Source organism: Homalodisca vitripennis, chromosome 1, assembly GCF_021130785.1.
Source record: "Homalodisca vitripennis isolate AUS2020 chromosome 1, UT_GWSS_2.1, whole genome shotgun sequence".
Lineage (NCBI taxonomy): Eukaryota > Metazoa > Arthropoda > Insecta > Hemiptera > Cicadellidae > Homalodisca > Homalodisca vitripennis.
In genome coordinates, this window is record NC_060207.1 from 18,967,068 (window position 1) to 18,992,349 (window position 25,282).

At 34.8% G+C, this 25,282-nt stretch overlaps 1 protein-coding gene across 1 annotated transcript in view; it reads left to right on the plus strand.

Moving 5' to 3' along the window:
* The window catches only part of LOC124357870 (BTB/POZ domain-containing protein 3-like), a 54,897-nt gene extending 32,039 nt beyond the window's left edge, over nt 1–22,858 (plus strand). The window contains exons 5-7 of the mRNA XM_046809958.1: nt 3,402–3,555; nt 15,238–15,324; nt 19,061–22,858. Coding sequence (XP_046665914.1) covers nt 3,402–3,555; nt 15,238–15,324; nt 19,061–19,674 — 855 coding nt within the window. The 3' untranslated portion in view covers nt 19,675–22,858. The remainder of the gene's footprint in view (nt 1–3,401; nt 3,556–15,237; nt 15,325–19,060) is intronic.
* The last annotated feature ends 2,424 nt before the right edge of the window (nt 22,859–25,282 follow it).

Below are 25,282 nucleotides of genomic sequence, written 5' to 3' on the forward strand. Positions count from 1 at the left end.
CCTGACTCGGCGAACCAAAATGTTACGTGGAGTTGTTATCTTACATCTTGCACAGTTGTCAGTTTTTTCATTGTCACAGTTTGATATTTTTTTCTCTATAAGAGATTGCGATTTTACCAATTCTTTTGCTGGTTTATTTATAGTCAGATGTTAATGCCAGGCTTTCACAAGAGATTGCTATTATACCAATTCTTTAACTGGTTTATAGTCAGATGTTGACGCCTGGCTTTCAAAAGAGATTGCGATTATACCAATTCTTTTGCTGGTTTATAGTCAGATGTTGATGCCTGGCTTTCACAAGAGATTGCGATTCTATCAATTCTTTTGCTGGTTCATAGTCAGATGTTGATGCCTGGCTTTCCCAAGCGGCTGAATTTTTCTCAGTAGACTGAGGTTTTTTTAATAGTTTAAAAATTAATTGTGCTCGGCTTGCCATTTTTTGAAAGTAGTAGTCAAGACCTGTTATTTTAAAATTATATAACATTGAAAAGATAGCTCCAAAGAAAAGTAGCTTGTGATAACAGGAGTATTATTTAGTTTTGTGGAAAAAGTCACAAAACAATAATTATAACAGACAAGGTTAGAGCAATTTCTCCATGACGATGGCACAGCTGAAAATAATACATTCATAGTGGTATTTTTTATCAAGAACATCGTCATAACTACAAATAAAAATAATGTTAAATGAAGAAGTTTACTTACCTCTTATGGAAAAATGAATGAAACGTGTCTTCTTGAAATTTATGTATAAGATGCAGATCCAACTTATTCGAAAAAACGGTCATTAGTCAAAATATGACACTTTTCACAGACAGTTTTTATCAAAACCAGTCATAACAGCAAATCGACACTTTTCTACAGAGACATAGTACATCTGTTATGCACAAGCTCTGTGAGCCAGTTTTGATTTGTGCCAGTTTTTAACAAGTCTTGACATGAAAGTATCGTTACAGAAAATAGACACAACTGCCACCTTGGCAGATGTTACTGTAATTAGACCTTTTTGTACAGAAAATATAAGGTAATGGCAAGGGTTCTTATGCAGTTAAATTAAATTTGAACATTTTTGAATTATGACTTTTTGTGCATGAGCGATATGTTTAATTAATTTAACCACTATTTTCAATTTGTGTACATTTATAGTCTTGAAAGAATACAGAAAGCTTAAGAGTAACATCAATTCCTATTGATGTTTTTTTTTAAACCATTGTTGACTACAGAGTAAGAAAATATCCAGATAAGAAAAATTAAGTTTTAATAAAAATATACTTAGAACTGTACATTTCAGCAAATATTAATTATGCAGTGCTTGGTCACAAGGATATAGCCAGGAAGAGGTTTAGGGGTGTAGATGAAATTGGGGGGCCTCCTCGGAAAACATCCAAATCTTTGAAACCTTAAAATATAAGGAGCAATATATATATAAGAATCTTGCACAAAGTTTTTACTTTGTAATTGTAAGTAATGTAATTAAAATCATATGCTTTTATTGTCTGCAAAACACAGTACACAAAATGTATACAAATGCATATTGGGAAATGATAATATGTAAAAGAGTTTTTACAAAAGTTGATTTTTCTTTACTTCTGAGCCATAATATCTAGTACTTGCTCTGGAGAAACTGATATTTTCCCGAAGTGGACAGAGAGTAAGACAAGCACAGTCAACAGCTCATTCCATTTTGTTCTTTAAAAAGTTCTTGACCTGTTTCAATGAACAGGAAAGATCTTTTAGCAGTAGATGTCGACACAGGAAGTGTCACTAGCACTTTCAACAAATGAAGTATATGTGGAAAAAACTGTTTATCACACCTGTTGAGGTAATTGTTGGATGTTTTTAAACAGATTTCTCATTTTGCTATTTATAGCACTAGGGAATATACTCCCGCTTTAACAACTGAGGAAGATGTCTCGTGTTCAAAGTAAATTGATAGACAATCTATTTTATGAACTTGGTCAGAAGAAGCATGATTGGGTTTGAGGGTTTCAAAAGATGTAATAACATTTCTATTGTGTTCAAATATTCTATTAAGGTTATTCAACATGTCATCCAAAAGTGAGCATGAAAATAGTTTGTCTAAAATATTTGTTCACATTCATATGAGGATGTCTCTTGTTGTCTGACTGTTTATTATTCTTGGAAGTTCTAGGTCAGCACCAAACATAGTCCTGTATTTTTTTTGGGCAAACAGAAACACTTGAGTAAATCTGAAGGGTTGAATTTTCTTAGCCTTTCAGTAATAGCTTTGGCATATCCTAATGCAGAAACCAAGTCTACCTCTGGACTTACTAAATATATTGACAATGATAGAGTGTACCGCATAAGATATTCACAGACTATAAGATATACAATAAAAGTGTTTTTTTTTTTCAATTGTTGCTAGAAGAGAACTTGCTTTGTTAGCAACTGATTGATCACTCTTTGATAGTTTGAAAAGACTTGAACAATAGCTTCAAAAGCTTAACAAAAACTATGACAGCATTATGTCTTTCAATGAACCTAGTTTCAAATAAACAAAGTAATCTTGTTTTTTAATCTTGTGTTGGTTGTGTTGTTACATAGTTCAGCCAATGTTCCAACACAATTCTTGATGTTCCTGTCATTTAAGGCATTTGATAGTGCAAGATTTAATCTGTGGCTAGCACAGTGCACATGTAATGCAAAATAGCTATTGTAGCAATATTTGCTTTGTGCATATATTATTAGTGTCCATAATATCATATTAATATATAATATTAATAAATATAATATTATCATCATCATCATCACATTGTTTCATTGTGTGTAGCTTCCAAAGAAGAGTACTTTGATGGAGATAAATTCGAATAACGTATATGTTGTATGAATAAATGTAAAAACATTCAGTCCTGGAACTTTGTGATCATCTCTCGTATGTCCTTGATATGGCAACAAGGAAAAGTCAACATTGGTGTTGGAAATATAATTCACTTGAATCAAAAGTGCTCACACACATGCAAAGTCTATGAAATGCAAAGCTGTGGGTAACTGCTAGTTCTATAAAAATGTCATAATATTGTGAGTTTTATAATGTTAGACTTGAAAAACTTTAACCATCCTTTATCTTGAAATGTGATATGTTACTATAATATAATTTTTTTCTTGATTTCAGACTTCTTAGAAAAATAATTGTGCAAATTAAGATCTTTTCATCTGTACTAATTTCTGAAGTAAAAAAAAAACTAAACATACCCATGTTTATGTTACCTTTTGTTTGTCTTGAGATAAAGAATAAGTCTTCAAAATATTTATGGAGAGTTAGTGAATACCGTGTATATAAATAATATTTTGAAGGATGTCTGGAACATTATCCAAATTCCAAAAGTTAGAAAAGTGAAAAATTAATGGACAACAAAATAATTCTAAACCAACTATTCTTTCAGACGCTGTATGCAAAATCCATAAGTTTTCTGGAAAGTGAAGAATTTAAACTTTTGGATGTAAGAATTGTAGAATTCATCTTAAATCTAAAGCATTTGGACATCGAAGAAATACATTTGTGGCGGGCCTTGCTGTCATGGGCTAAGCACAACTGTGGTGAGTGGATAATTTTTAGAAGTTTTAAGCGGGTAAAAACAATATAGGTTTTTGTTCCTGTGCTTTTTTGTAAAGTGTGTGTTGTATATATTTTTTATTTGTAATAAATATATATTTGTTGTGCTAAATTAAAAAATCTAAACAATAAAAAATGTTCTTAACACTTAATTAACACATTAGCTGCCACGCCGACCCGATCGGGTCGGCACAGTTTGTCGCGGCAGAAACATCGGCCGACCCGATCGGGTCGGCGGCAGGATTTTACAGGACTTCAGTAAATCGATCTGTGACGTTTATCAGTGGTCTTTAGCGACTATTTTAAGAGTCATAATATAAGAAAACAATAGTATAAATGTTATAGAATATTAGTTTTGTAAATAAAAAATTTGTATTTTACATAAATAGTGTCAGATAATAGACGATATTTTGCCGACCGATCGGGTCGGCACATTTAATTTTTTAGTTTGTACACTGTTATTTTGCTGAAATATGAATAAAATTTGAACCCAATTGTAATATTTTTTGCAGAACATAATAAATATAAAACTATATACGTGTCAGAATATTTTTTTAATGTTACATGTTGTACGTTAAAAACTACTTTCACAAAGATCCTTCCTATTTATGTAAGTTCTTAAAACACTCTTTACAAAGAAATGGTTTTGCAGGACATTTTTCACAAAATGTAGTAATCTTCTTGAGATTCTTGGTTGCTTTTCGGTCTCCAGTTCGTGAAGCTCTGGCATAACAAACTTTGCAGTTTTTCCGGGCTCTCCTCTTGTTCTTCCCCTCGCCTACAAATATTGCCGTTTCGGATAAGTGGTGATGTCCAACTTGTTTGACTGGCTCGAGTTGTCCATTTTGCAACCCTAGAAGTGCATACACAATTTTCTCCCTGAAGGTCGTAATGGAGTAGAGATGTTTGTTTTTACTTTGAGAGTTGACCACCGCAGCATCCTTGTAGGCGAGCCAGGCATTGACGACCGCTGTACCCAGCAGGAACTCTTCTGCGACTTTATGATACCATCGCATAGATTTTCTGATGGCTGTGCTATACGATGACATCTGGTCAGAAACATCAATTCCCATCTTCGCCTTGTTGTATTCGAAAACCACAAGAGGTTTGAGAATGGGTTCGCCCTGTCTGGTTTTTTTCCCAGTGTCAACATAATCAGCAGGATGTTTGGTCGACATCATTTTCACTTCTCTTTTATCAAACCTTTTGGTGTAAACAATACCACTTGGGTGTTCAAGACAGCTCATTTGACCCTTCTTCAGATTCAACTGGTCATCGGAATTACCAGGAATGGTTTTTTTGTGAGGGAACCAGGACCTGTTGCTGATTACACTTCCGACGAGGTGAGTGTTCCTTGCTAAAAGCATGTGGGCAAGATCGACAGAGGTGTAAAAGTTATCGACATACAGGGTATGCCCTTTATCTAGATAATCTCTCATGAGATCCATGACCACTGATGCCGCTAATGTCAGGTTATCTTCAGTTCCTGTCCCGGCGCCCATGTAAACTTTCATCTTGTATGTGTAGCCAGTAGTGTCACATATTTTGAATACCTTAATCCCGTACTTGTGGGTTTTATTGGGTAGGTACTGGCGAAAAAGAAGTCTTCCCCTGAACGGGATCATGCTTTCGTCAATCACTACATCTTCACCGGGAGTTTTCTTCATCTTGAAAGAGTCGTTTAGACGATCGATAAGTGAAGATATTTTACCTAGACGGTCATCTTTTCTTATGTTCAAGTTATCATTAAAATGCCAGAATCTTAAAAGCAATTGAAAGCGGTTTCTGCTCATTACTTTACCAGCAACAGAATTATTATACAGCAAGTTTTTCGACCAGTAGTCAGTCAGCCGTGGCATTGGCACTAGCCCCATCCATAATAAAAGGCCGAGAAATTTTTTCATTTCATTTGGATTAGTAGGCCGCCACTTGCGGAGTCTGCTACTACGATTCAATCTCAGTGTACTTAACACCTGAGCAGCATTCCGATTAGTTTCGTCTACCATCATTTGTATCAGATCATCAGATAAGTATTCATAAAAATATTCTTCTGGTTTCGCATTTTGGGGCAGGCCAAAAGCAAAGTTTGATGTTTCGTCAAAAACAATGTGTTTCTGTTTACCTTCAAACAGCTGCCATTTTTCAAGTTCATCTTTTTTCATTTGCAACCTTTCCTTCTTTGTTTTCAAACTTTTAAATTTTTCTCCTAAATTAACAGTGAAATCTTCTCTATCTATACCTTCAATATTTACAACTTCTCTTTCGATATTTTCAATATTTACATTTTCACTTTCACTTGATACAATCACATCTTCAATAACAAAATCAATCATTTCATCCGAACAATCCATACTCTCTATAATACCAACTTCATTGTCATCGGATTCACTGCCTGGCACTGAGTCATCACTAGGGAGGAAGTCGGGGTCTTCGTCCGTATCGCCCATCTCACTATTTACATTACTGCCCCAACCATCATCACTTACACCATCCATATTTGGGTCAAATTCACTAGAAGGGGCTTCGATTGCTCTTAATATGTCATCACTGTCTAGATCGTCACTCATGATTAACTAATCAAACTTCAGCAGAAAGAACAACAGCTCGAAGTAGACTGACAAAAAGCGCCAAACTGACAATAGAAACAAGAAAACAAACTCACGTTGGGCTAAAAGGCGCGAAACAGCTGGTGGGATACTCAAGAGTCGTTGCGTAAGATCAGCTGACGCGCTACCAACCTCTCAAACGAAATATACGCCAGTATACACGGGCGACCGATCGGGTCGGCAAGTTTGTTTTTCAATCAATATTCGTTAAAAAATATTGATGCCGACCCGATCGGTCCAGAATTTTAAACGATTTATTTTAAAAGTTTTAAAGTATATATTATTGTCATCTTCTTCTATATATATAAAAATGAATGTTTGTATGTTTGTCCTTTATGGAATCGTGAACTATTGGACCGATCATGATGAAAATTTGTACGTATATGTATTTTTCCACGGAGAAGGTTTATAAGCTATGCCCATCCCTTTCCCGATTCAGGATTCCGCCCCACTGGTTACAGAAATACCCATAAGAAATGCATTGCAGCAAACATATGTTAACGTCTTTTCAAATTTTTAATCAGCTGTTCTTTGTAAACATATATTACACTTATAGTTTTAAAGCATAGAGTAAGCTTAAGAGAAACGACAAATTTTGTTTAAACTGTTTTTGCAATCACTGTTAAACATAGACTTTACTATCCAGATAATACAATTCAAATTTGACGTAAAAATTCACCTTTAACTGCAATATTTATTTAATATAAACCATGCTCATGCTTGATCAGAAGAGTAATGCAGATATCATAATTACTATCTTACGTTGGCTACAAATATAAAGAATGTTATAAAATCAACCTTAGTTGTTTTTTTTTGACAGAAGTATGGTTCTCAAAACTCCGTGTGTACATATTCTCTCGATCGAGACAACAAAGCAAGCTCAATCGTGGCATCGGAGATATAACTAATTTAATCTAAAATTTATTATAGTAAAAAAAAAAATTTACTAAGTAATATAAGGACTTCGGTTCTTAAGATTTGCGTGCGAAGCCGTGGGTAACAGCTAGATAGAGGCAGGAATATGGTACATACCTTCATAATACGCCCAAGAGGCTCACGATGGAACGACTATCAATTATCTCAGCAATGTTTAGAATGTGATAGAAAAAGAATAAGTGAATATAGTGTACTGTTTTCAACGGGAAATTGCGTGCGAAGCCGCGGGCAACTTTTGCAAAAAATTATTGAAATGCGCAGCAAAGCGCGCCGGGCCCGCTAGTAGTATAATAAACACAACTAAAGTAAAAATATCTAAAAATAACTAACGGTTAAATTTGGCATTACGCCGAAAATTTGAAAGTATGCCGCCGGCAGCTAACGTGTTTTAATATTCAACATGGAACGTTGAGTAAATATAATAATTATTTTATTATTCTGCAGCTTATTTGCAAAACTCCTAAAAATATTGATTGATAATATTAGTATTAAAAATGTTGTAGCACTACAAGTGAATATAGTCAGCACTTTGAGGGTTAATACTTAATGTGTATATTTGAATGTAGAATATTTGATTGACAGTTGTCGGACTGAATATGTCAGTATTAAATATATGGTAGAACTACAAGTGAATATAGTCAGCACTTTGAGGGTTAATACTTAATGTGTATATTTGAATGTAGAATATTTGATTGACAGTTGTCAGACTGATAATGTCAGTATTAAATATATTGTAGAACTACAAGTGAATATAGTCAGCACTTTGAGGGTTAATACTTAATGTGTATATTTGAATGCAGAATATTTGATTGACAGTTGTCGGACTGAATATGTCAGTATTAAATATATGGTAGAACTACAAGTGAATATAGTCAGCACTTTGAGGGTTAATACTTAATGTGTATATTTGAATGTAGAATATTTGATTGACAGTTGTCAGACTGATAATGCCAGTATTAAATATATTGTAGAACTACAAGTGAATATAGTCAGCACTTTGAGGGTTAATACTTAATGTGTATATTTGAATGCAGAATATTTGATTGACAGTTGTCGGACTGATAATGTCAGTATTAAATATATTGTAGAACTACAAGTGAATATAGTCAGCACTTTGAGGGTTAATACTTAATGTGTATATTTGAATGCAGAATATTTGATTGACAGTTGTCGGACTGATAATGTCAGTATTAAATATATTGTAGAACTACAAGTGAATATAGTCAGCACTTTGAGGGTTAATACTTAATGTGTATATTTGAATGCAGAATATTTGATTGACAGTTGTCGGACTGATAATGTCAGTATTAAATATATTGTAGAACTACAAGTGAATATAGTCAGCACTTTGAGGGTTAATACTTAATGTGTATATTTGAATGCAGAATATTTGATTGACAGTTGTCGGACTGATAATGTCAGTATTAAATATATTGTAGAACTACAAGTGAATATAGTCAGCACTTTGAGGGTTAATACTTAATGTGTATATTTGAATGCAGAATATTTGATTGACAGTTGTCGGACTGATAATGTCAGTATTAAATATATTGTAGAACTACAAGTGAATATAGTCAGCACTTTGAGGGTTAATACTTAATGTGTATATTTGAATGCAGAATATTTGATTGACAGTTGTCGGACTGATAATGTCAGTATTAAATATATTGTAGAACTACAAGTGAATATAGTCAGCACTTTGAGGGTTAATACTTAATGTGTATATTTGAATGCAGAATATTTGATTGACAGTTGTCGGACTGATAATGTCAGTATTAAATATATTGTAGAACTACAAGTGAATATAGTCAGCACTTTGAGGGTTAATACTTAATGTGTATATTTGAATGCAGAATATTTGATTGACAGTTGTCGGACTGATAATGTCAGTATTAAATATATTGTAGAACTACAAGTGAATATAGTCAGCACTTTGAGGGTTAATACTTAATGTGTATATTTGAATGCAGAATATTTGATTGACAGTTGTCGGACTGATAATGTCAGTATTAAATATATTGTAGAACTACAAGTGAATATAGTCAGCGCTTGAGGGTTAATACTTAATGTCTTTATATTTGACTGACAGTTTTTAGCCTGATAACATTAGTATTAAAGATATTATACCACTACATATTTACACGTACAGTATTCAAAAGGACTTAATATGACCTTTAAGCTTGGTAGTGCTGCTCCCTCAACTACTGATATAGAAGTTGAAGTGGTCCCCTAACTTGGTATTCTCACAGAACAGATTTAACCATCAAATTGCTATTGTCACGCTGTGATGCATACAAACCACTTTAAGCTTAGTAGTGGCTCCTCCCTCAACAAATATAGCAGTTATAGCAGTCTTTTCAATAGGGATTCTTACAGAACAGATTTAACCCTCAAAGTGCTATTGTCTAGTGAGAACGACTTGGTGTACTTGAACGACTATAAGCTCAGTAGTGGCTCTCCCCTCAGAGTGCTTATCGTCTCACTATGTGGTGTACTTGAACGACTTTAAGCTCAGTAGTGGCTCTCCCCTCAGAGTGCTATTGTCTCACAGTGTAGTGTACTTGAACAACATTAAGCTCAGTAGTGGCTCTCCCCTCAGAGTGCTATTGTCTCACTGTGTGGTGTACTTGAACGACCTTACCTCAGAGTGCTGGTGTCTCACTGTGTGGTGTACTTGAACGACTTTAAGCTCAGTAGTGGCTCTCCCCTCAGAGTGCTATTGTCTCACTGTGTAGTGTACTTGAACAACATTAAGCTCAGTAGTGGCTCTCCCCTCAGAGTGCTATTGTCTCACTGTGTGGTGTACTTGAACGACCTTACCTCAGAGTGCTGGTGTCTCACTGTGTGGTGTACTTGAACGACTTTACCTCAGAGTGCTGGTGTCTCACTGTGTGGTGTACTTGAACAACATTAAGCTCAGTAGTGGCTCTCCCCTCAGAGTGCTATTGTCTCACAGTGTAGTGTACTTGAACAACATTAAGCTCAGTAGTGGCTCTCCCCTCAGAGTGCTATTGTCTCACTGTGTGGTGTACTTGAACAACATTAAGCTCAGTAGTGGCTCTCCCCTCAGAGTGCTATTGTCTCACTGTGTGGTGTACTTGAACGACTTTACCTCAGAGTGCTGGTGTCTCACTGTGTGGTGTACTTGAACGACTTTAAGCTCAGTAGTGGCTCTCCCCTCAGAGTGCTATTGTCTCACTGTGTGGTGTACTTGAACGACTTTAAGCTCAGTAGTGGCTCTCCCCTCAGAGTGCTATTGTCTCACTGTGTGGTGTACTTGAACGACTTTAAGCTCAGTAGTGGCTCTCCCCTCAGAGTGCTATTGTCTCACTGTGTGGTGTACTTGAACGACTTTACCTCAGAGTGCTGGTGTCTCACTGTGTGGTGTACTTGAACGACTTTAAGCTCAGTAGTTGCTCTCCCCTCAGAGTGCTATTGTCTCAGTGTAGTGTACTTGAACAACATTAAGCTCAGTAGTGGCTCTCCCCTCAGAGTGCTATTGTCTCACTGTGTGGTGTACTTGAACGACTTTAAGCTCAGTAGTGGCTCTCCCCTCAGAGTGCTATTGTCTCACTGTGTAGTGTACTTGAACAACATTAAGCTCAGTAGTGGCTCTCCCCTCAGAGTGCTATTGTCTCAGTGTAGTGTACTTGAACGACTTTAAGCTCAGTAGTGGCTCTCCCCTCAGAGTGCTATTGTCTCACTGTGTAGTGTACTTGAACAACATTAAGCTCAGTAGTGGCTCTCCCCTCAGAGTGCTATTGTCTCACTGTGTGGTGTACTTGAACGACTTTAAGCTCAGTAGTGGCTCTCCCCTCAGAGTGCTATTGTCTCACTGTGTAGTGTACTTGAACAACATTAAGCTCAGTAGTGGCTCTCCCCTCAGAGTGCTATTGTCTCACTGTGTGGTGTACTTGAACAACATTAAGCTCAGTAGTGGCTCTCCCCTCAGAGTGCTATTGTCTCACTGTGTGGTGTACTTGAACGACTTTACCTCAGAGTGCTGGTGTCTCACTGTGTGGTGTACTTGAACGACTTAAGCTCAGTAGTGGCTCTCCCCTCAGAGTGCTGGTGTCTCACTGTGTGGTGTACTTGAACAACATTAAGCTCAGTAGTGGCTCTCCCCTCAGAGTGCTATTGTCTCACTGTGTGGTGTACTTGAACGACTTTAAGCTCAGTAGTGGCTCTCCCCTCAGAGTGCTATTGTCTCACTGTGTGGTGTACTTGAACGACTTTAAGCTCAGTAGTGGCTCTCCCCTCAGAGTGCTATTGTCTCACTGTGTGGTGTACTTGAACGACTTTAAGCTCAGTAGTGGCTCTCCCCTCAGAGTGCTATTGTCTCACTGTGTAGTGTACTTGAACAACTTTAAGCTCAGTAGTGGCTCCTCCCCTCAGAGTGCTATTGTCTCACTGTGTGGTGTACTTGAACGACTTTAAGCTCAGTAGTGGCTCTCCCCTCAAGAGTGCTGGTGTCTCACTGTGTGGTGTATTTGAACCACTTTAAGCTTATTAGTGGCTCCTCCCTCAACTGATATAGCAGTTATAGTGGTCTCTTCACTAGTTATTCTTACAGAACAGATATTACCCTCAAAGTGCAATTGTCTCACTGTGTGATGTACTTGAACCACTTTAAGCTTATTAGTGGCTCCTCCCTCAACTGATATAGCAGTTATAGTAGTCTCTGCACTATGTATTCTTACAGAACAGACTTAACCCTCAAATTGCAATTGTATCACTTTGTAATGTACTTGAACCACTTTAAGCTTATTAGTGGCTCCTCCCTCAACTGATATAGCAGTTATAGTAGTCTCTGCACTATGTATTCTTACAGAACAGACTTAACCCTCAAATTGCTATTGTCTCACTGTGTGTAATGTACTTGAACCACTTTAAGCTTATTAGTGGCTCCTCCCTCAACTGATATAGCAGTTATAGTAGTCTCTGCACTATGTATTCTTACAGAACAGACTTAACCCTCAAATTGCTATTGTCTCACTTTGTAATGTACTTGAACCACTTTAAGCTTATTAGTGGCTCCTCCCTCAACTGATATAGCAGTTATAGTAGTCTCTGCACTATGTATTCTTACAGAACAGACTTAACCCTCAAATTGCAATTGTATCACTTTGTAATGTACTTGAACCACTTTAAGCTTATTAGTGGCTCCTCCCTCAACTGATATAGCAGTTATAGTAGTCTCTGCACTATGTATTCTTACAGAACAGACTTAACCCTCAAATTGCAATTGTAGCACTTTGTAATGTACTTGAACCACTTTAAGCTTATTAGTGGCTCCTCCCTCAACTGATATAGCAGTTATAGTAGTCTCTGCACTATGTATTCTTACAGAACAGACTTAACCCTCAAATTGCAATTGTAGCACTTTGTAATGTACTTGAACCACTTTAAGCTTATTAGTGGCTCCTCCCTCAACTGATATAGCAGTTATAGTAGTCTCTGCACTATGTATTCTTACAGAACAGACTTAACCCTCAAATTGCAATTGTAGCACTTTGTAATGTACTTGAACCACTTTAAGCTTATTAGTGGCTCCTCCCTCAACTGATATAGCAGTTATAGTAGTCTCTGCACTATGTATTCTTACAGAACAGACTTAACCCTCAAATTGCAATTGTAGCACTTTGTAATGTACTTGAACCACTTTAAGCTTATTAGTGGCTCCTCCCTCAACTGATATATAGCAGTTATAGTAGTCTCTGCACTATGTATTCTTACAGAACAGACTTAACCCTCAAATTGCAATTGTAGCACTTTGTAATGTACTTGAACCACTTTAAGCTCAGTTTTGTCTCCCTGCTATCGTCTTATTATGTGATGTACTTGTAGGACTTAAAGCTCAGTAGTGGCTCTCCCCACAAAGTCCTATCATCGCACTGTGTGATATACTTGTTTTATTCTTTGTAAAGTTAAATGTTTGGAAGGGTCTCTCTACACACTGCTGGAACTGAAATTACTTTACTTGGAACATATGATAAATATGAGAAGTATAAGTTAACTGACTGTCAGATTTGCTTTTGTCCGATAAGATTTAGTTCAGCATTTATCTTATTCAGAGAAAAATTTGAAACAATTTTTTAATTCTGCTAGTCAACTAGATCATGTTTCTAAATTAATAGTTATATTTTGTTTTTCTTTTCCTTATAGAACATTTTTCTTGAATTAAAGTATGTATAAATACATGATATTTTAATTAAATTTTGTGTTTAAAACTTAGTAAACATGAAAAAACATAAATATGCCACCCTTGGAATGGGCCAGCACTTTATTGTGTTATGCAAAATATGTTCAAAAAGTAATGGAATTTTCATTTCTTTAAAAATATTTATTTATTCATCTGCATTACTGTTGTCACCTTCAAAATAGTACCCATTAGATATTATGCACTTTTCTCAGAGCTTCTTTTTCGAAACACTTCTCAAACTCGATCTTTGGGTTAGCCTTTACCTCTTTCAGTGATGCATCTTTAATGTCATCTATGCTTATAAACGACGATCCTTTAAGGTTCTTTTTATTTTTGGAAAATAAAAAGTTGCATGAAGCCAAAATGGTTATGATCGGCCAGCCCTCTTGTGTGAACCACTCTATAATGTGATTCATTGCTCATCTGTTGGACTTATGAAGTTGCAAACAATGGGTGAGCAACAGTGCTTTCACACGGAGTGGCCGATATCAGTGTTTAGCACCAAAACACGCCATGAGCATGTGCATTGGCCCACCACTCTGCACTTATAGCGTCTGTTGCCAGTTCTCACGTCTCAACTCAGCTTGTGTCTCATTCTCAGTACAAATGTGTTTCACATCAGTTCTGATGTTATTAACATTGTTTTACTGTTAAAATTTCCGACTTAAACTTTGAACGGCTTATAGTAGAAGTATAGTGTAGTCCTGTGTTGTGGAATCAAGAAACAAATTAGTATTCCACACTTGTTCGTTGAATGACTTTTAAGACATTTAGGAATAGTTTAAAAAAATTCTAGCGTCTACCCTTAACTCTAAGTGCATTACTGCATTAGATAAAACTGACTTGTTAGAAATCTGGAACTCAAGATGTGATAAACTCTAAACTGTTAGCTATTCTTCAGTTTCTTCTGTGTCACATTAAATCACGAAACAATGAAGCATAATAAAAATAAAAATTGTTCTTCATTTATGTTGTTTCTTGACTACTGCTGCATAAGGCAGAGAAGGAAAACTTGAATCGCAAAAGAACCCCAAAACTTGAGTTGGCTATCTAAAAGGGTCCCATGATTTTTCTGCCACAGCCAACAGTTTTTATCTGTGTTCCGTTGTCGTTTTGTGGCGTGTTTAAAACGCACCAGTACTAAGCCGTGATTAGGCTTGCGTAATTCTCACCCGTGTGAACCGCTTCTACAGGCAGATAAATAATAAGAGCTCCAACATTATACAAGCGGCAAATTTTATCCCTTTTTATGCTCATTATTTAAGAAACCATATCGTTGGACGCATGACGCCCGTTGCACACGATACTTCACAGTTGTGACTGCACGGCGATCGGCTCTAGTGACCTAGGAGAAGAAAGTCTATGGGGCTGTTATATTTTCTTTTTTCAGATCGGTGTTCATTTTCTATAAAAGTGTTGTGATCTTGTGTGGAACGCCTTGCTCATTTTGGGAGTATGGAATATTTGTCATAATAAATTTTCTGCACCTACCATATTGTTTTTCACACTTAAGTTCAAGTTGCAAGTGCTCCATTTCCCTCTGTTCAAATGAGTTTCCTTCCTGTTCCACTCTATCGATTAAGTTGTTAGTTGTCTCCTCTAGTTTGCTTACGGAAGTGACTGGTATTAATTCTTGACCTGATGTAAATATGAATGTGAAATATTAATATGAACAGATATGAAGACCTAGCATATTGTAAAAATTTTACCATGTCTATTCCACCATTATTGCTTAATGACAATAAATATCTGAATCTAATTTAGACATAAGCTTAAACAAATCTTTTATACCAGTCAATGAAACAAAGTTGTGTTTGGTGATGGTTTTGTTACAATACAAAAAAACTGTTGATATAATAATAAAAGTATATCAAGTTTTTAATGGAAGTTGTAAGTAATTAATCTGAATTTTTTAAAATTAGGAAATAGTACAATGCAAGTTGAGATTGGTGATGAATCGGATGAGCCAGCAGCTAAAAAACAATGTACAAGAGAAAATGGTCTTGAAGGTTAGTGCAAGCTGTTCATGTTATTTCAATAATGTACTTTATTAATGTTTTAAGCTTAATGTTAGGCTACATAAAGGACAGTTGCCATTGTCAGGTAAAATAAAAAAAAAAAAATTTTAAATTAAATATGCTATAATGTTAACTAACATAATAATATTTCAATGTTATTTAGACTATTCTGTTTTGTGTCATAGTTAAATTACGATGTATTAAAACTGTCCTGCAAATATTCATCTATCGTATAGTAAATATTTTTATCAAACAATGTTTTATATTGATATTGAATTTATTTGTTTAATCAGGTTTAGTTTCTGGGAAACTTATCAAAAGACTTATGAAGACTTATGGTTGTTTTCTCGGGAAACTTATGTGTGTCTTATTTCATACCCACATAAAGAGGGTTATTTTAAGTGATACTCAACCTACCCATAGGAAATAAAAAGGTTTCCTTTTTCCTTGTATTATAGTTATGCTGATGCTGTTTATCTATTGATAAATTATTATTATTGCATTTTAATCAATTAAAAATTGTAAATATACAGATATGGGTGAAAGAAAAATGTTTTTACATAATTGATGAGTACCTGGTCTGTAATATCAATGACTTAAGATTTCATTGGCACACTTTGCTCTGTTTATGGCGTGGACATATTATAATCTTTTATTTAGATCCCTTTTGTTTTCATCTTCGCACTCAAGACTCAACTTTCATGTTAAATTTAAAATTGTCATTTCAGCAGTGCCTGCGGGTGAAGAAGTGATAATTGAGTTGATAAATTGTCACATGCCTTAGATCTGGTAAAGATTATTTGAACAAATGTTTGGTAGTTTTTCAAGTGGCAACCATTCACTCAATTAACGCTTAAACATGCTTTTTTGTACTGACATTCTAGTACAGATGATATATCAACGTGTAGCCTTAATTTACATTTACATTAATTTTAATTATGCGTATGACCGAGGGTTATTCCACAAGTAAGGTCTGATTCGCTGTAACTGTTTGAATTTGGTGCTCAGAACAAAACATGCCTGCATGCCGACTCTAGACTCGCCTTGCGCGTCAAGCGTCGCACGTTGTTACTGTGTGCTATTTATAGCGTCATGTTTATGTTTCACTTTTCTAAGTTTGAAAAGAAATTCAATGATCACTTGCCGTTCTGGATACTTAACATTTTCCGACTCAGAAACAAAAGGTTAACTGCTTATAACTAGCGTTATGGGCTGAATAAGAATGGGAGCCAGACGAAACACAAGGAGGGTTAGTCACGTGACCGGCCGTATCATATTCAGCCTTATTGTGTTCTGTGGCCCCGCCAAAACTAATCCGGTAATTTTTTAGTCACATCTCATATGAACATAGAGGCTAGAACCAGTTATTCATTAAACTGAAATACTTATTGATTCTTGGAACTGGAACTTGGAATTGAGCCACCATCGGGGTCTGACAGTAGGCTTCCTTCAGCAACCTATGTACCTACTCTATTCACATTTAATAATGCACTGTGGTTAAAGCCTACACCACAGCCTATTCAGAGTAAGAATGTTAAACAAATGGGTTTTTAAGTATCTTTATTTTTGCTTTGCAGTACTGAGAATGGAGTTAAAAACATTTTGGGTTTTAAAAATATAGAATGGTGAAATTTGTTTGAATGTCTACCTAATGAATACGGTTTATTTAATAGTAAATGAAAATAAAGGGTGTGGCAAAAAGACTTGATGGTTTTAAAATTAAAATAACCAAAAATCAAAGCGATAAAGATGTTTTATTGCTTATTATAGAAGGGTGTTCATGGAAGTTAATGAATATAACATCAAACCTACCAAATTGATCAGTTTAAGAGCTGAAGATTACTTCCTTTAAATGATGTCCTTCTTTGACCAAGCACTCTTTCAGACTTTCACTGAAGCTGTCAAACAGATCTCTTATATTGCAGTAAAAATTTGTAAAATTGCAACTTTTTTACTTATGGCCACTTTCAATTAAACCACAGGCAGTGAGGAGAATTTATTTGTATAAACTCTTGCTTTAAGGAACCCACACAAGAAAAAATTACAAATGCTAAGGTTTGGGGAGCTAGCTGGCCATGAGATGTCCCAAAAACCGAGATATTTCGGTATTAACCTTGCCCCTCAAAAAGTCTGTAATCTCATTGACTGTATGGGTATTTAATTTATGTTGCTGAAACCACATCCTCCTGCATACTGAACGATTAATCTGAAGTCCAGGAATCAGAAAGTTATGTAACATTAACAGATAACGTTGTGAATTGACCTTAACTGTTCATCAAAAAAATATGGCACAACTTTTTGTTACAAAGCAACACACAGTAACCTTGGAACTGCAGAAGTTGTTCATGGAGTTATTCATGATTTGTAGCAGACCAATAGTGAAAATTGTTTATTAACATAATTGTCTAGATGAAAATGTGTTGCACATTCATCACTAACATTTTTTCATCACACATTACAAGATTAATCATTTGCTGTGTAAATACTTTCCGCATTGCATAATCATTAGGCTTTAGCTGCTGGACAATAGACCATTTTATATGGGTGGAAATGATAAGATCAATACGCAATATTCGTGTTCAGACAAGTGCAATGCAGCAGCTTGTTTACAGACCGGCTGCCTAGGGCTGTCTTCCACAGCTCCTCTTACTCATTCAATATTCTATGGTATCTGAGCTGACCTTGGACAGCATGTCGACTTCTGTTGTAACATTGAATCAGTAGATATGAAGTTACTCACCAAGAGCATAGTAGTGTTACGAGTAGGAACTCTGCCTCTTAGAGCCACATTAAACTACAGAACTGCCACTGAACAGCAACGTAGGAATCACAACTTTTAAAAAAACGCCTCAGTAACAAACCCACAATGCCCAGCCAACCAATGCTCCATGGCTACTAAAAATGTCCACGTATGGGCTCTAGAATGTGCCTATCCCCATCACCCACATACTCGCCACACAGTATGGTGGTGAAAAACATTAGATCTTTTTGCCGGTCCCATTATTAAGAAAAACTCAAAAAACCATTTGTGGATCCAGTCCCTCATTAACTAAAAATTGTTCCTGTAATTGCCTTTGTGCATTATTCTAGGAGTGACGTGTTAATGAGTTAGTACTATAACAACTTCCTTCCCTGGAAGTACCTCTCTTTCTCCACAGCTATGGAGGTGTTACTCCAGTCCTTGGACAGGATTAACCTGTAACATCAAGTAGGCAAGTGAAAGGAATTGTGAGCTCTGTAACATCAAGTAGGCAAGTGATAGGAATTGTGAGCTCTCACAAGCTGAATCTTCCAGAAGCCCGATGTTTGCAGAGGCCAGGTGATCCCAGAAACCATCCACCATTCCCTTTGTAATTTATAGTTAGTTCTCTACTAATATAGTTAGTGGGAGAGTCGATGGCTGAGTGGTCTTAGAAGTCAGACTTTGAATATGAGTTGGGAATAGTGCAGGTTCATATCCTGTCTGTGCCCATAGCATTTTTTATCAGTACTATTGATATGGTACTGAATCGACTGTCCTCCTTATTCTGTTAGATAAGATCCTTGCACAGGCCTCTGCTCCATGATGACAGGTACAGTAATGCTTAAAAGAGGATCCTTTAAAAAAACAAAAACAGTACTTACAATGAAGTTCATAGATTAATATTATTCCCAGTCAATCTAAGCTTTGATTTTTGAAAACTACTTGTAACACTGATTTGTAATTTAAATCTGTTGTGTTTTCTAGGAGATGCTCAAAAGGCGGAAGGTGCCAGTCTTCGTAAGACACTAGGAAGTTTGTTGTATTATGTTCGCTTCCTTGCAATGTCTGTAAAAGAATTTGCTGAAGAAGTAGTGATAACGTCCATTTTGACAGATGAAGAAGTTATTCATATATTTAGTGCATTTGCTACTGGAAAACCTCATGGTCTTCAATCTATAAGTGCCGAAACAAAGAGGTTGCCGTTCTCTTTTGTGGTGAAATTCACTAAAGATTCAACAAGTACTAAATATGATGTTGTTTCCAAACATACTATCAAAGTAAATGATAAAAATTTAATTTTATACTCAATAGAACTTCGCCAAAATATCCCAAATGTCGATGTATGCTTGCAGCAGGATAATAAAATAGTTTGCTCAAATGTTGGTTATGCAAAGAATAAGACAAATGTTGTTTTATTAGGTTGTAACGCTCTTAAAGCTCATAACAATTATGATCTGATTATCACCCGGAAGGAAAATGATGGTCTTAAATCAATGAAATTGTGGGATTGTACTACTCAATACTCAGATGACTTCTGCAGCATTACAGAGCATTCATCTTGTATTAAACAACTTACCTTTTTTGTAACGAGTGGTTAGGTTGACATTATCACTTTAAATGCAGTTATGTTAAAAGTGTACATACTGATAGACTACTGAATTTTGTGTTTGATTAACAAATTCGTATTCAACAAGATGCTGTTGTAATTCTGAATAATTAATATTCTATTTATCATTGATTTCGTTCCAACTTTTAAAGGAAAAAACATCAACCATTTGGTTAAACTTGAAAGTTAGATGCTGTGTTAAAGTTGATCCTTACAGACAGACAAACACTTATCTTCTATACAAATATCGCATTGATGTAGGTTCTCATACTTTAAGTTTTCTTACCTTGTCACATGATTTAATAATTTTGACTACTAGACGAGTACAAGAATTCGTTAGAATTTTCAATAGATTGCTTAACTCTGTATAGAACTACAGCCGGGTATTTGAAAGACACCGACATCTACCTTTCCCAACATGAAAATGTATTAACTTAAACAATTTATTGAGAGTTATAGTTAACCCTAAACTTTACAATATGTAACTAAATCAATTCTGTATTATGTTTCCATTTAAACATTCCCCTCCTAATGAGGCCTTTCAACAATGACAAATTTTGTTTCCTGATGCCTTGGACATCATGACAATATCATCCCCAGTCATCTTACCTAGTTGTGGTCATAGTTATTTTTCATAGCCACAGTTCCAAAATAGCTATCAGGCAATATATTTTAAATCTTACTCACCAAATGCAATTCACATCTTACCTGGTAAATACAAATTTTGATTTTAAATTATACTGTTATATAGCTTTATCTAAATCTGTACCTCGATAAAACAAGCGCTACATCTATCTATCTTCTTTGGCAGTTAGCAAGAGAAAGAAGGAGGCAATGTTATCCTGTCCACAGTTCCTTATTTATAAAGTTACTGAATTGTTGCTAATTATTGTGTATAAGCTTTATTTATATTCAATTATCATTTCACTATAATAATTCTATTCATTAGGTTCTCATTAAAATTATAATGAAATTATTAGTTAACCCCTTAACTGCCACAACTGTGTTACCTCGTGCTAAACAACTGCTTTGCTACATGATGCCTGGCAGCTGTAAGATGATACACTCTAGTAGTGTTTGAACTACTACAAATCGACAGTAGTGCTGTTTAATTGCTACTACACTCTGATGGTCAACTAAGGAACTATCACGAAAGCTCATGGTGAGGTTTTACTAGGATGTTAGAAACAGAACGTTATTGTTTTATTGTTTTTACAATTGCATTTTCAAAGTTTGTACTATAATTTCTTTAATTTTCTATTTTGATTTTTTCTTGGTTGGTATGATAGTAATTATTTGTAATATTAATAATGACCTTTTATAAATTGTACATTCGTAGAGATCCGTTGTTGTAAGTTGGGCATTCACCAGTGTTTAACGTTTCTAAGAATGATGGTGATCGGGATGTGGACTCAATTTATTAACCACAATCTGATGTAATGAATCAGGAGATTCTGGCAACAGTTTGGGAAATGAAAAAGTTGTTGAAGTTGATCATGGTGTGAACAAATTATAATCTTGTTGGAGAGGGAGGAAAGGAGCAAACGACTTTAATCATAAAGGTTAAGATTTTGCAGGTGTTTACACTCATAAAAATGTTTTATTCACAACACTTGAAGCAATAAATCATAAAGTCCCTCCAGGAAAGGAACTAATTTACTATGAACTACAGGCATACGGAAACAGTATTTTGTGCAGTTGGAGTCTTAGATAATTCTTACTAACTCATCTGGAAGACCGTTTTAAAACTTGATGTCGGCATAAATTATTTTCTTACAGCATTGCATATTATGTTGTGTGGGATAATAGAAGGTTACAGTTGTTAGAAAATCTAGTGTAAAGGTGGTGAATAGTGACAATTCTGTAAAATCCAAGTTAACTAGTTCAGTCACTGGTAACCTTATTGACTACTCTTTAGTCCTTCAACTGCCTTAGCCACACACGTCTTTTAGACAAACTGACGAATATCGGAGTAAAAGGACAATAATATGACTGGATAAATAGTTACCAAGCAGAAAAAAGACAAATTGTCTAAATAAACCACACCAGCAACAGAACAGATAAAATCACTGCCACAGATAGTTAATCGTGGTGTACTACACGGATCTGTTTTAGGGCCTATTTTGTTTATTTTATATATAAATGACTTCTCTAGCTACATTCTCTACATGACACTTCTCTCTTCTCCTGGAATAAGAATCTCATCAATCTTCAAATGACCATGAAGTTAGCAGAAAATGAAGCCTTGAATTGGTTTTCCTCAAACAAATTGCTTTGTAATGAAGATAAACCCCAAATCTTATCAGCTCAAATTCAGGAGGTTCAATCAGCAAAGTTGCTTGGTGTATACATTGATTCAAAATTAAATTGGTCTCGTCACATTAAGTGGACTCGTTACTTGTGCTGTAGGATTTTTAGAGTTAGTTACCTGATTTAGAAACAGACAGAAATTGAGGGACATAGTTACTGTAGAGTATTTAAGAACAGCATATTCTGGTTTGTTTCAATCCCATATTTCTTATGACCTGATTCTTTGGGGTCATGCAACATCTGTAAGAGATATTTTGTTGATTCAAAACAAGGTCATAAGAACTATTGGTAAAGCAGATCTTTTTGATCATTGCCAACAGCTTTTTGTTTGTTTAAAGATGTTAACAGTCATCAATCCTTATAGTTTTCATGTATTAGTATGCACAAAATCTAACCTTCATTTATTACCAGGCAATACATGTAGATAATACAAAACAATTTAAGCTCAATATACCTCACTATAGGTTACCTAAAAATGGTTCATCTCATAAGGTAAACTTTGTTAACAGAAGTCAGCTCAAACATGATATCTTACTGTGTTTAAAAGTAAGCTGTTGAACTTACTGTTGGGTACATTTTATACAGTAATTGAATTTCTCAACTGTGAAGTAGATTACTGTTCTGAGTTGATTCTACATTGACTTGCATAGCTCCTAAATGATTATTGCATAATTGTATTTTCATATTTTTTCACTTTATATTATAACAGTGTGTTTTATAATATATTACTCATATTTTATTACTTGAATATATGAGGGTGTATTGTATGTAATATTGTACTTTCATATTTTATCATTTTAATGTATAACAATGCCTATTCCATGTATACAATAATGTGAGAAATGGCAATAAATGATTTGATTTGTTTTGCCTTGTTTTTCTTTGAGTACCAAATCATATTTGATACAATAATTAAAAAGGGACAAGTTTGTTGTGACGAAAGAGTTAACTTTATTCACAAACATGTCGAATAATAAAATGATGGTATCATCAATGTACATCAAGCATAACTGTAGGAGTTCAGTAGGATGATAAGTCATTTATAAATCAAATAAAAATTAGTTGCTCTAAAATCGATTTTCAGGTTTTGAAAGGAATTTTTGTTTAGAGAAAATGAAATTTACATAATTGAAAAGATAAATTCTTTCTAAATTGCAGTTTATTTAAGCAGAGTAGCTGCTTGCACGTCAATTCTATACGTCACAGTCTGTTTTGTTCAAGCTAGACCAGAGTCAAAACACTGCTGATTATGTAATCACCAACAGTAGAATCGTAACCGAGCAATGGAATGAAATATATCCTTCTCTTCATTCATTCTTATTTTGTACAGAATTGAATGAAAGAGTGCTTGGTAATACGAGAGTGGTCTACTATGAAAGTTTTTAATAATACTTGCAAATCTATGTGTGTTTAGAACATAATTATAATAACCATTACTGTTCTTTTGAACCCGAAACCCCTTGAATTCAAGTTACTGCTATAATGTATACATACACATACATATTATTTGTATATAATTTAATTCCTATACATATTCAAAGACAGCATGTACAGATATCGGGCATTTATGTCTTGAGGCCTTTAGCTAAGTATTGCCCAACTCAGGTTCTGATGACGGCGTACTATAGATTGATTTATCCCCACCTTACCTACGGAGTGGTATTGTAGGGTGCCTGTGCTAACAACCAGTTTACAAGAATGTTCAAGTTGCAGAAGCAAGCGATTTGAATAATAGCTCACTTGAATTCTAGCTCTGCCAAGTCTACATTTTTCAAACAACTCTGTTCTGTATGTCTAAATGTGCTATGACAACTGGCCAAAAATTTTTGAATTTTTGAAAAATTTCAAAAAAAATTTCGCAAAATTTTAGAGTAAATGAGATCTCGTACATTTTTGTCAGTTTTACTGTTATCAAGAAAGATAGTGATGAAGTTTCTTTTAGATCAGCAATAACTTCAGCAATAATCAGATATTTTTCATATTTGAACTTTTTGTATATCTCTTACTGTTTAAAAATGGCAGCAGAAAAACATTATTTCGTATGTAGGGTCACAAAATGTAACAGACTATTTAAAAAAAAGGGTTATATGACTAAGTAAATGGGGTTCGTAATGAAAACAGAAAAAAATTGGACCTTTATTAATTTTGCAATGAGGTTTAATACTTTATGACTGTGGACACCAGAAAGTATGATGCAGCGAATCCTGAATGCCATAAATTCAATCAGCTATTATTGCATGTATCATCAGCAAGTATTGAGAGCTGCTGATAGCCTTAGTTCCAGGATACAAGTTTGTTTAGAAAATAACGGATTACAATTTGAGGACCTGTAGTAAAGTGATACAATCAGATTGTGGCTGCTTTAGAGGATATTGAGAGATTAAAGTTATTAATATTATATATAATTTAGTATGCATTTAAATTTCTATTGCTTTTTATTTTCAATTTTATAAAAAACGATGATACTAAGGAAGACATGACATAGAACGCTTTGTTCTTAATCATGTGCAGTGTTAACTTTTAAAAGATCCACATATCTACACATATATACGAGTAATAAAGGTAGCATTTAAAAATTGGTACATATAAGATAAACTAAATTTACTAAATCTTAACTTTGTAAGAGACCAGAGATAGAGGAAACAACCGGACTGGTAAACACAGAATGGTGGTTTAAGAACATTTCCCCTCACAGGCAGGTGTTCATTTCATCAACAAGCTGCCCAATTTTATAAAGGATGCCATATTATCCAATGTCCTAAAAACTCGTTTGAAATGCTTTTTAGCGTCACAAGCATTTAATAATTTTTTATTTATTTTATAAATTTATAAAATATATATATTTTTTTATTTCTTTTTTTTTGTTGCATTTTCCCATTGTTACGCTTAAACTGTCATCTTGTTATCCGTTAGCTTTGTTATTGTTGTTATTATAATAATTATTGTTCTCATTGTTGTTTTCTAGTTGTATATGATTATTATTGCACACTCTAAGTATTTTATATAACCATGTATTATTTATAAATATTTGGTCACCTGTTGCTATGATAGTTTACTCACTGAATAAGTGCTACTCATTATCATCTGACTATTACTGTTGCATTATTTTATGTAATTTTTGTAAGATATTTAAGCTGTCTTGAAATGTTAATATATAGCATGTTAAATGTTAATAAGTACTTTAATGTAAAAATGGTGGAACCGTTGATAAATAAATAATGTTACAGAGTTTTTGCCATTTGACTGGGAGATCACCCAATAAGGAGAATGACTCGTGCGCTGTAGGCGGA